At 36.4% G+C, this 13,189-nt stretch overlaps 1 protein-coding gene across 1 annotated transcript; it reads left to right on the top strand.

The window, feature by feature from the left end:
- Positions 1-201: 201 nt before the first annotated feature.
- On the top strand, positions 202-11,924 carry LOC149777796 (uncharacterized). The gene is made up of 3 exons (XM_089940454.1): positions 202-387; positions 6,654-6,840; positions 7,413-11,924. The coding sequence occupies exons 1-3, from the start codon at positions 202-204 to the stop codon at positions 7,562-7,564; spliced, it is 525 nt and encodes a 174-aa protein (XP_089796580.1). The 3' UTR covers positions 7,565-11,924.
- Positions 11,925-13,189: the final 1,265 nt, after the last annotated feature.

Raw genomic sequence — 13,189 nt, forward strand, 5'->3', positions numbered from 1 at the left:
GACTGTACGTGATTGGACGTTGGAGGAAGAGGAGATTAAGAAGATGAATCCAAGGAAACGAGCTCGTAGAGGTAGAAAAGCAAGACATGATGGCCGAACTTGGATGAAAATCTAGCCAACTGGGTGCGTTCGCAACGTGACAGTAACCGTGCCGTTTCAACGATAGCGATCAAACTGAAGGCTCGAATTATTGCTACAGAAATGAAGATCACAGACTTTCGTGGTGGCAGTGTCAACTGGGTGTACAAGTTCATGAAACGGAACAATCTTGCAGTCCGGTCACGTACAACTGTTGAACAGAAGCTTCCGGACGATTGGGAGAATACATTGGATGTTTTCCATACCTTTGTTCAGAAGGAAATAAGTGAACTGACCTGCATTGGATTGGTACACGTGGTAATTACTGAACACTTACCCAATTGTTTTTACAACTAGGAATGAAAATCGTGAAACGTGAATATCGACCGCAATAATCGTCCTTCAATATCACACACTGTACCGTTCGTTCGTGTTAAAAAATACTTAGATAAGACGCCCATTAATATAAGACGCACCCTGGGTACGGGGTAAGTAAAATTTTGTATAAGACGCGTCATATATACGCGAAAATACGGTACATCAGCCATGTCATGAAACAAACGTTTCTTATTAAATTTCATCCTCACTTAGACCTCTTAGACATGATGCCGACAGTTAGGAGACAAAGCAAAAGTAATTAGTTAATAAGAATAGCATAATAAAATTCTTCAAAATGGAGTTCTATGTTGGGAACCATAGATATGTATGATTGTAGATATTTTTAGTAACTTGAGTAAATTAAAAGAGAAATTCGGTACAAAATCAGTGTTTCCTTAATAATTCTGATTGAGAGGTACAAGGTTATGCTCAACTGATAGTTATGTACCTGCTACAGATTGAAGATTTACACAGAGATTGTTACTTCCACTAAACCTGTCAGAGCACAAGCATAATTCGTCGGTCCTGAACAGCATTAAATTTCAAGAATCACCAATTATTAGTACTAGACATGTTATTTGTATTGCTAATTCAATATACAGTAATAGTGAAAGGAGTGTACATTTCTGATCATGCTTGATACTGTTCCCATGCTTTCACTCTTAACAAAGCAGTACTGGTTTACTATTGTCATTATGTTGCGTTATGGTAAGAATAATTAATAATGCTCCATTTTTCATTCTAGTTTCTCTTGTGTATCAACAGCATCTGCTACAACCATATTTTATGTGATTGTTAATGAGTAATCAATAATATGTTGCTTTGTTATGTCAGCTTTTAACAAAAAAAGGAAATGTAAAAAGCAGAATAATGCACATTGTTTCCGATTGCTGATTAAACTTCAGTGTTGTCAGGCAGATTAAAAGCAAAGCATACAAAAATGGAATGTATAATGAATAAACACAATTTGATAGAATCATGTGTAAAGATTGACTGATTATATTTTTAAGCTGCATCAGCACGATTTCAATGTTTACAAAATTAGATTATCATATGTGCATGCTTTGTATGTTGTACTTGTGTCAGTATTTTGCTTAAAGCACTAAATCTGTATGGATGTTGATAAATATATGAAACAACAGAGGTCGCGCCTGGTAAGGTATCGGGCTCATACACAGCACATCTGAAGCTCATTATGTAGAAATAACTAGTTCAGTTGTTAAAACGTATCTCGAGGCAATGGACCAGCTTTAGAATATAGATACATGGAAAAGCGGAGCCATCAGAATTTGAGTCGTCTATCGTGCCAGCAGAAGCTTCGATCTAAGAAGCTCCAAGACAGCAAATGATTAACAAAAATGTAAGAAAACTCCGTCCAAAACAACGAAGGCAGTAGAGTCGAAGTGGAGATTTTACAAAATCATTCTCGACAAATTTATCATAAAAGCTGATCAGTTGATGTACGATATCTCACATTTTGACTTTCAAAGCAGCATCTGGCTCTGCTCTTGGATAAACGCAAATGAAGTTCCCCTAATTATGGCAGGAGTGATGAGTAAACAGTTAAGTACATATTTGTTGTTCCGATTTATTTGTAAATAAAACGATAATGTCGTTAAGCATTAATTAAACACTGTACTACAATTTATAGAATTAAAATTGCATCTCATTCCTTTTTGTTAGTGACGGTTCCTGGCTTGTAGGCCAATAACAGATGAGAAACCATCTCAGCAAACTAAATATCAATGGTTCTCTAACTGACAGGTTCCTGGCTTGTAGACCGATAACAGAAGAGGAACCAGATCCGCAAAACATACCATTTACTTGTTGGGCCAAATGCATCAGCTGAATCTCACACATGACATGGACCCAAGTTTACATTCAAAGTAGGATCCGTCTCCGCTTTGACCCAAATGCAAATGAAGTTACTGGAAAAGTTCTAGAAACCAAGACACGCGAGAGTGGAAGCCTTGTCATAGGCACATTATGTTGCAAATATAACGAATATATCGCAAGCATTTATGGATCACCACGCAACTGTTTATACAATGAAAACTGCTCTAACGTGATCAGTATTCTACAGGTCTATTTTGGGATACATTTTAAATAATAGTCACACAATTTAACTGGTGTTTTCGTCTCTCCAGCTTGCTATTTCCAGTTGCATGTCATGACTGTGAATAACAAAAAGTTTAATTTCTGCCAGCGTACATAATTTAGTAATAATGAAGTTTTTAGATAATGAAAAAGTGGCTTGCATTTTAAGGTTTTGCAAGATTAACATCCATTCAAAAATATAACTTCTGTGCTATCTGTTCGACTATTGTTTACACAGCACATGTACTGTTATCTTACCCTCGACATCTCATTTTGATTTTTTCCGATCTTACTATCGTTAGTCGATAATGAGTAGTTTATGAATTGTACATAATATTATTCTTTTTCTATTTTGCTAAATACCCTAACGGTGATGATAAAAATGTGAACTCCACTAATGAATCTTTTGCGCCGTCAGTGCAAATTATATAGGTTTTCGATTTGTCGATACGTTGTTCATCATAGGAGATAGAAAAAATTGGGATGTCGCAAATATTACCAACACTGTAGTCTTGCACATTGTCACCCTTGCCAGAGGTGGTGCTGGGCTTCGCCGATTAAGCAAATTGCGATTTTATTTTACCAGACTAGAGCCAAAATATTGCTGGTGATTTTTTGGACATTTTCGGAATACACAGAAAAAGTTTCATGGTGTACACTGTTGATTCTTCAATTGCTAGTTTAAAAAATGGCGTTAACGTGTACTCTGAAGCTTTAACTGTAGGAAGTCGTCATATTTGACTAGGCAAAAAATATGTCTCCAGTGGGCGGGATGTCCGTGTTTCTCACTGCCGACCCTCGACATTTTCCACAATGGTATAAAATTTGTTTTCTTTAAAAAAATAATCTTATTGCCGAAAATGATTTGTGTATCTATAGTCTGACTATATATTCTACCCACCAACCGATTTCAATAACGAAAAAGTTTAATGTTATAAAAAGTGAACAGAACTAAGTCAACTGAATCGTTGATTTATAATTTCTAATATGTGACCAGAATGGCACTAATGCTGGTATCTCCTGCACCTTTCGTGCTTAACGGAGTTTCCAAACAAACAGGTTGGTATAGTTAGACTACAATTCAGCCGGTATTTTTTCCAGTCATTTGAAGTACTGGAAAGATTATTTGATTTATAGATGTTTATTTACAAACATGAAGAAAAAATCCCGCCTTGCCTAATTTTAAAATCAATGAATAGGAAACACACATCATCTTTTTTCAGTCAAAAACGTTCATTTCAGAAGCCTTTTTTAGAATACTAATTTATGTCTAAATAACTTTTCTTACTAGTATTTGAAACCGAATTAAAATTACTTTCATATATCACGAGGTTCTTTGTTTTCATTTAGAACTAACAGCAAGATCACAAGTTAACTTAGTGTTTACTGGTATTTTATGCAGAGCCTGGAAATATTACGTTTACATCCGGGCTTTACTGGGCAAATTTGCGGCGCTGATGAAACTTGATCGGTGTTTTTCGGCTGTTACAACTTGCCACTATAATATCGATAATGACTTTTTTAAGAGCTCACCATTTACGTTCATTAAGCTGACAATTACATATATTTCTATTTTGATACTGTTAGATGTTAGTTTTATATGTTATTTCTTCAACACAATGTGACGTCATTGCTATTAATTTACTATGATAATAATGTTGATTTGAATAAATGATTGTTGTTTACTGTATAACGATAGCATACATGCAAATGCCAAAACGAAAGTGCGTCATCACAGATGAACAAAAAAAAACAAATTTTCATGTTCTTCCCAATGTTTGGCATGCAAAGCTTGAACGTTTGTTTTTATGGCAAGTAATGGTGCTGCAGATTCAAAACATCATAAGGACACCAAAGATCGCAAAGCACTTCATAAATAGAGGATCTCAAATGCGTAATGATATAATACTGAATTTATGAAACAAGTTGAATAATTGTCCAACTTTTGCGAGCCTTGGCGAGCAAAAGCTGGTCATTATTCAACGAGTTTCATAAATTTAACATTATATCATTACCCATTTGAGATTCTCTTTATCACAGTTTTTATTTCAGTGGAAATTATTTCGACAGAAAAACGAATAATTTCGTTCATTCTGACATATGGTGCACCTTTCATTTGTTGTACATAAAATAGTCCCAAACACAGGTGAACTAATAAAAGTAGATTGTACTTTTTGTTTGTAAAAAGTACAAAGAAAAAGCTTCCGGCAAAATCATTTTTCAAAACAGAATGATTAATGCGATGTGATTGTTAGATACGGTACACAGTAGGTCTAGAGCTATATTTACCCTAGAATGTCCCCTTCAGAACAAAACATTACATTGTTGCGATTTCATGTGAAATAGGATTACTGTTTGCAGAAATTCCTGCATTTACGGATATTTGCAGCATTTGGAATAACAGACTGCAAAGAAGACGCAAATTTCTTTTCGAGTCGGAGTTGCATCCCATATACGCTGTCAAAGATCAGCTGTGGTTGGATCAAGTTCTGTCAGTTAAGAGACCCATTTATGTCCATATTCTTCTGCAAGTTAACATTTAAACCGCGCTCGTATATAAGGTGGATTATATATATATGCTACAGATATACCGACTATCCCCCACCTCGCCATCAAATAAGCAGTACCCGTAGTTTTACTTCTTATTGTTGTTCTAGTTTTTTTTTAGTTTTACGCTTTCTTTCTCAACATTGTTATGCATGACACAACAAACCCCTGTGGGGGGTAACATATCCATATTCAGAGAGTTCAAAAATGGCCGCCAAAAATGTTCATTCTAAACGAAACATTCCAGAAAGAGGGGTTAAAAATGTTTTTCCACGATCCCAGCCAATCATTAAAGACGATATAGCACATTAATTTAATGGGCTTATTTGGACCAATCAGAATCACATAAAGTGATATTTTAACATGTGGTAATATAAAAAGTATGAAACTGCACATACTATAGGAAAGTTACACCATGTGATCAATCGCAATCAAAATTTGCACTTTTTGCAAAACATAACATCAAGCAACATACTGACAGTACTGTTGCAGAGGGTGCTTCTGCTTTTCACTCAGCCTAAGCTAAAGTTTCAGATCAATAGAATGCATATCTGTCTAGCTGAAAAACACGTTCCATGATTCGGAAATTTTTTTGTGCCAAGATCATAACAAATATATCAAGGTAAACGGAATACCGAAATATGGTACGACTCTTTTTACGATGCACAATAGTTGTATATAGGTAGTCCACATTTTAAGGCTGTTCGTCGTTTGGACCCGTGCACAATCTTCACTTTAGTTCGCACGTTCCCAACAAACGCCCTGCTTTTTATAATTAAACAATACAATGCAAGTCAAAACGTAGCATTAGTAGTTCTGCGCGTCAACTTTGTTTAATACTTAAAGATTACTGAGTTTCATTGTGTACAGGATATTTCGCATTTTGTGAAATTCATTAAAATGTGCGTGATCATGATTTTTAACCTAGCTTTAACTAGTTTTTAGTCGTATCGCTACGATGTCTGCAGTGTTACAGTTTATAGTGATATCTAGCACTGGGGCATCATGCCGCAGACATTATCCTGACACCAGACCGACCAGTCCTAACATATTAATGCTGACTGCTAAGCCAGGCAGCTGTTAGTACCATTTTTATAAGTCTTTGGTATGACTCGGCCGGGGATCGAACCCACAACCTACCGCATCAGAGGGGACGCTCTAACCATTAGGCCACCGGAGCGGTCCGTATTCATTACGCAAACACCCAATGGCATTTGGAAAGATACATTTCCCCAAATGATTTTGTTCAATCTGTATAGGGTTGTTCAGTCAGCTATAAATATCGTATGATGTCATTTACCCGCTAAGCATTGCGCCGTCCGCCATATTTTTTCTGACAAACATATAATCAGCCCTCAGTAAACCTTGTTGTTTTCATCGTATTCTAAGCGATAACATTTGTTTTTACTTTTAAATAATGGTTGTAAAGCACTGTTGTTATGGTATTTGCCGTAGTGACTTTAGATATGTCAATAAAGATTACATGAAGAGTTACTTTCATTCCATTCTCTAACCAACACAAAGATCTGAACATGCGTCGTCAATGGGTTTGAGTTTGCGGAAGGGAAAACGTTGACATTGAAAAAGTCACAAAGGACACTTTTATTTGTACTCTTCACTTCGTTGACGGGAATGGAGCCAGCGTGCATCATCCCTCTCCTATGCCTGCGACTTTAACGCCTATACAGGTGTTTATGTATGCAGACATGTCGGTAACACATACCGTTTCCTTAGAAACCTGCAATACATAACCTTGTCATATTGAAACTCTGCATGTCAATATGCACGAGTTATTAAGACGTCTGTCTTGTGATAAAATTATCCTGCAATGCGTGTGGGTGTATTCTAGTGTGTATACTTGTTTCACTATGTTTAATTAAACAATTTGACATGTACATAATTACATTCTGAATAGACAGTTATTATAAAGAAATTGTGATACCTAAGTTTCCATTTACTCATTCCTTTTTTTTTTTTTTTGTTTTTTTTTTTTTTTTTTGTTTTATGACTCCACTTTAATTGCCCCATGGAATTAACAAAACTTTGTAGTTATCATGAGGATGTAATAACCCTGTGCAGTTGGAGTATCGCATGCATTACTGGATCCCACACTGATGTGTGTGTGTGTGTGTGTACTTGAGAATAAGGTTTGATATACAAACCTTACCCTCAGCACGCACCACACTCCCTTACCATTTCTGATCCCATTCCTTCTTTTTCTGATTGTTTTTCTTTACAGATTCGACGTTTATGCAAAAAGATAAAACCACCCAAATACATCAGCTTATTTGCCATACCCACTTAGACATAAGTTGAAGATAACGATCAGAAATGTAAGTTGTATACAGGTTTGTCATGGGTCCAGTTTGTGACATTGTGGAGCTTTATAAGCCCTGCTGTCGAACATCTGAAATATTGGTACAGCAAAGGAAGCAAACCGAAAGTCAATTTTGGTGTAAATTGACGCCCGTCTCCCAAAAATGCATTACTAATGACACTGATGCGTTATGAACTTGGGCTTGTTATTTACGACCTAGCCTATAGATTCGGTGCTAGCAACGATACTGTGTCGAATATTATAACAACACGAGTCCAGTTTTGTACACCCAGCTTTTACACTTGAAGGATTTCATGTTTGCAGAGAGATGCCCTGTGAAGGAAAAATTGTCCAAATCCTTTAAAAATACAAGATGTATAATTGATTGTACAGAAATTTTTGTTCAGTGATCTAGCAATTTTCAAACTCAAGGAAACCTCTATCCCAGCTATAAGGTTCATTCAACTTACAAATTACTCGTAGCTGTTGCCCTAATGGTGCAATAATGTATGCAAAAATGTTTTTGAAGGGTCCATTTATTACGAAGAGATTGTACTTAAATCTGCATTCTTAACTATTTGAACCCTGGAGATGTTGTGATGGCCAATAGGGGCTTTAACATCAGGATTTTTTTTTTCTTTTTTTTTTTTTTTTTTTTTTTGAGATTCAAGTTAACTTATCATTCCTTCCTTTTGAAGGGACAGGAAGGTTTTCACTGCACAAGAGGCACTAACCAAAAGATGTGGCTAAACATCGAATTCGTGTGGAATGGGCAATCGAAAGAGTGAAAAGCTTTCATATAGTACCATGCGGCCGAGTCGGGAACCAATAATACCTCAAACTGTTTATGTAAATTTCCATGAACATCCTGCTAAATCAGTATCTGCCAATGACCTTCCAATAATTTACAGGCAGCCATGAATGAGAAATGCAAAATCATTGCTGAAATTGATTTATGTTCAATTTAAGTTTATTAGCATATAAATCACAATATAAACTATATTATCAGGTTCTAAAATACACTAGAGCATTCATTTTGGAACAAGCAGCTTTTATGAAAACACACAATAATGATACTTTGAAAACAAAAATATAGTCTTAATCACAGTTCATCCTGTTACAGGCACACTCTACATGCCAATGTGAATATATCGTACTTCATTAAACATTTTCCCACAAATACATATTTTATACTGATTCTTGAAACGAGCAGATCGTGGGTTTCTTGCTGTTGACACTCTTACTGAGGTTGTGACCCTAACGCGCATCTCCAAAAAGGGCTGCTAGGTAACAAAATGTTTCGGAGAGCATTTTTTTCACACAGAAGTGCTTTTGATTCCGCATCTAGTTCATAAGTTGCATATTGCCAATAAAAGCTGGACTGCCACATATTTTGTGATGATGACTTGAGAGTTGCTTTCAATAGCATTTAACAGAGCTGTGACTGCCTTCAGAGGAGTACGCTGACTGTATGCTAGTGTTGGATCATACCGTATGACATCACTGACTTCGTTTCTTGATATTTTCATAATTCAAATCTGACACTTTGCGTCACAAGTTTTTCCCCTTTACGCACATTTGTGCGTCACGGACGCATTCTGGAGAACATTGTGTGCGTTTTGTATATTTTTTTTTACGCGAATTATTCGCGAAAATCGATCAGGATTTATTCAGTAGCCAATGCTTTGGATGAGGGATGGCATTGTGTATACTTCGAGCATAGGCATAGTCTGGTTCACCGTTTCTGATGTACCCTGCCGTTGCACTCCGCTATTCATATAGCAGAGTGCAACGCAAGGGGCATAATAAACAGGGAACCAGACTAGCATAGGCAATGTTATGACGGAGCAGCTTCCCCTAATCACGCGATTTCCTTCGAGCTCATCAAGATGTCGTCCAAATCTTTATGGTCAATGCTTGTTGCACTATAAATTGATCACCAGATGAAAACAACCATTAGCGAAGAAAGTGAATGAAGCAGAACTCAAAAGAATAAATGTGTATCTAACTTTAATGAAAAACGGAGAAAATAATTACCGGCGACCTCTGACTGATTGCAAAAACTACTAAAGTAAATAATCCGTTCGTGACAGATTAACGTTTTTTTTTGTTTTTTGTTTTAATCTGCCTTTGTTCGCCACAACATATTTGGAGAACACATTATCACCCAATACATTCTTTCACAACAAGGAAATCAGTAAACTTGCCGAGACAAATGCGTTATCTGGATTACAAAGTCAGGGGGTCATTGCAGATTTTGTGGGGTTTTAACTTGCTGTAATGAAATAAAGATGTTAAAGTTCAAGTGTAACTTATTAGAAGGAAGATTAATTATTAGCCTTTTTGATTTATGGATAAATGTGTTTTAGGACGAAGTACAATGAAACCGATGATAGTGCATATTTTATGACAGGCAGTAAAGTAACTGCCATTTGTTTAAAAGATTTAATTAGCTATTTGTATTGGCTTATATGTAATTTGTTGGTCTACAATACAGCTTCAGAATTATTATAAAGAGACTTAAAATTACGACTTGAAACTAAATAAAAAATGAACTAATAAAATTAATCTTTGAATGGACAACGTATTTGCGACATTTTGTATTTTTACAGAGAGAGAGAGAGATAGGACATGTTGTACAAGTTGCAATATCCTATTTTCAAAGCTGAAAAAGTACTGGTGAGATGAAAATTGGTCAGTACAAGTTATGACCCCCACATATTTTATTTGACTCCTAGTTCTGACATCAAGGTTTTTTTTTAACCCTCAATTTTACACCCCTGGGGGGATACACTGTAAGGTGTCCTTACATATTTTACGTCCCTTGTTCCATTCACAATATTTTGATGTGCATAATTGAGCATCAGTTCCATTCTTTTCAATATAATCTATCATTGCAAAAATAAGTGCACCAACATGGCTACACCTGCCCATTGAAGATGCAATGCATGTACAGGAGGAATCCCTCTAGCAAACCCAATATGTTTAGAAATCTGTACAACTGGATCGTACATAGTACTCGTTACACAAGAAGCCATGACTTTTACTTTTAAATAATATGTAACATATTCTTCTCGCAGTCTTTCATTGACTGTACATGGCCAATTTTAATAGTTTATTCCTCTATTTAAAGGTTTAGCTGTATATAAATCATGCACATAGTTCTCATTCTCTTCAGTATTTTTGAGTTTGTCCTGTCAACTGCACTGATTCAATAATGTGATGATGCACATGTCCCACATAAAAACGCTTACATGAAGGAAAAACTATTCCATCCTGTGATAGGAGGAATAGAAACTTTAGGTCTTGGTGCTGTGCCTCAGTCTCTCGAAGTTTCTACAGTTTGAGATCATACCATGTGCCTCATCAACAGACAGAAATATACCAACTGTTTCCTGCTTCTATGCATTGTCTGACCCTGCTAAAATAGATGAATAATAATAATAATACCACCAATAATAATAACATAGCACAAGTAACAAGAAGCCATTTAAAATTTAATTTTCACGCCACATCTCAGAAAAACCCTGTGAACCTAACCGACAGAAACAAATACCCCATATTACAGAACAATGCTGCTCTCATTTTCAATACAAAGAATTTTTTATATTTTTTTTTTACAAATCAGTTCACCTCTTACACTTAGAGCGAAGTTGTAATGATGCTTTGATGGTCTGTTTATTCTTTTGTTGTTGCGCATGACATAATGTAGGCACGATACACGTTCTACATAACCGTTCTATTGGAAACATCAAATGCATGCAGCGTACACACAGAATTTTACATACATTTTGATCAAATTGCTTAGATTTCCACTGATGCTGTAATCTCTGCACTGTAACCATCGTTTTAGCCTCACCACTGAGTGATTTTTTGTCAAAGCATAAGGTAATTTTCCAACAGGAACATCATGTTCTTTCAGTGAAACGTTGTTGTTGTTGTTGTGGTTGTTGTTGTTGTTTAACGCCATTTTTCAGCACACAATAGGCTATACATGGCGGCCAGTATTAATGGTGGAGGAAGAACCTGGCAAATCCCCAGAAAGAACCACCGACCCTCGAGAAGCTACTGGCAAGCTTTCTCACATACCCACACTGGCCGAATCCGAGACTCGAACCCACGCAGACAGAGGTGAGATGGCAGTGATCCGTAACGGAGAGCGCTTTAGACCACTCGGGGCCCCTCAGTGAAACGTAATGGTACTGAGCCGCCGTACGATAATGTTCGTCCGAAGCTGGGGGGGGGGGGGGGGGGAGGGGCTACATTCTATTTTTAGGTACGAGGTAGTGACTCGTCACGTCACACGAAGTCCACGACTGAACAACCCTATACAAATATTACGAATTTTACCTTTGGTTCGCACCAAATATTGACATTTTTGTTATGAGATTGCCGTAAATACATAAATAGTATAGAAACGGATTTATCAAGAGCTTGGATAAATTTATCTATACAATAATTCTTACTAATACCAATTGTTCGAGACACTATTCCCATTACGTTTGCACTCAGTATGCACTCAACTATTCATACCATATGTAGCACCATCTATTTAAACAAGATAAATATTGCCTAAAACTTTATCCCGGATATAATATTTCAGTGTGTCTTTACGGCATTTTCATTTAGGTGGCAAGGTCCAGTTTCGTAATTTGGCCCCTGTCAAATTTATTAACTTAAGGCTATGGTGTGTCTTTTTCAGCTATTAGCGTTTACTTTTTAAAGATGTGGATATATTTGTGAACTAGATGTTTCAGGCTAGTGTTGTTCTTGAAATTGATGTCAGGCATGTGCACCTTCCATAGATTCTCTGCAGTATGTTGATAGTGAAATACCAATAGTCGGCTAGAAGGAAGAGCTAGCCTCCCATAGCAGTAGACACGTGCGTTAAAGGCAAGTAGAATATCTCAAAAACGGCTTGGATGACAACTAATCTGAATTGCATCAAGCTATTTAGTAGACAATGGTTTTCAAAATTTTATCCAGGGAAAGCGCTTGCGTTTGCACTGTGAGCACCACATGCTGTAAAAAATGACCTTTGGATGTGAAAAATGCATGTATAAAATAGGGGTTGGGGTGCATAAACTTCTTCTGCTATGAACTGCCGTTAACTTCACTGGTCAAGTGAATAATATTCTTATGCTTTGTTTTAATATAGGTATCTAAAAATATGGACCTTTTTTGACCTCACTTGTGTATTTGATTTTTTATGATTTTTTTAATACTAGGTCGCTGATTGCGGCATTAAATTTGTACATAAAAACTGGCCCCTGCCCCCCTTAACGTACAAACGCGGATTAGGTTACAGTTAATGCCCATCTCGTACGGCTAGCACGTGTCACATGATGTTGAAAACGTAAACACAACGTGGTGAATGTTCTGAAGATTTACTACCTTATAACAACAGTTTTGCAATATTTTAATCCAGATATCCATGTTTCAAGAAGAATTTTTTACGCAATCAAACCTGACAGGTAAGAATTTCAATTTAAAAGTGTCCTTGAAAAGAGAGTTCACATTACAATTATTACATTCTCATCGGCTTTATTACAGCAAGGATACCTATTCCTCAGTAAACCACATTGTGGTATTTATTCCTTATCCATAAATGTTAAAATCAATCGCACAGATTATTTCAATTTCGAACTTTTCCACAGCATTTTTATAATGGAAAAGATACAAAAGCAGGGTTTAAACGGGTGATTGTCAGTATTAAAGGATATTGTAAAAACAATGTTTTTCTCCGATCTGAGAGATGCGGCTCGTTCGCTA

This window comes from Sinohyriopsis cumingii, chromosome 17 (assembly GCF_028554795.1).
Source record: "Sinohyriopsis cumingii isolate HCF-2022 chromosome 17, ASM2855479v2, whole genome shotgun sequence".
Classification (NCBI taxonomy): domain Eukaryota; kingdom Metazoa; phylum Mollusca; class Bivalvia; order Unionida; family Unionidae; genus Sinohyriopsis; species Sinohyriopsis cumingii.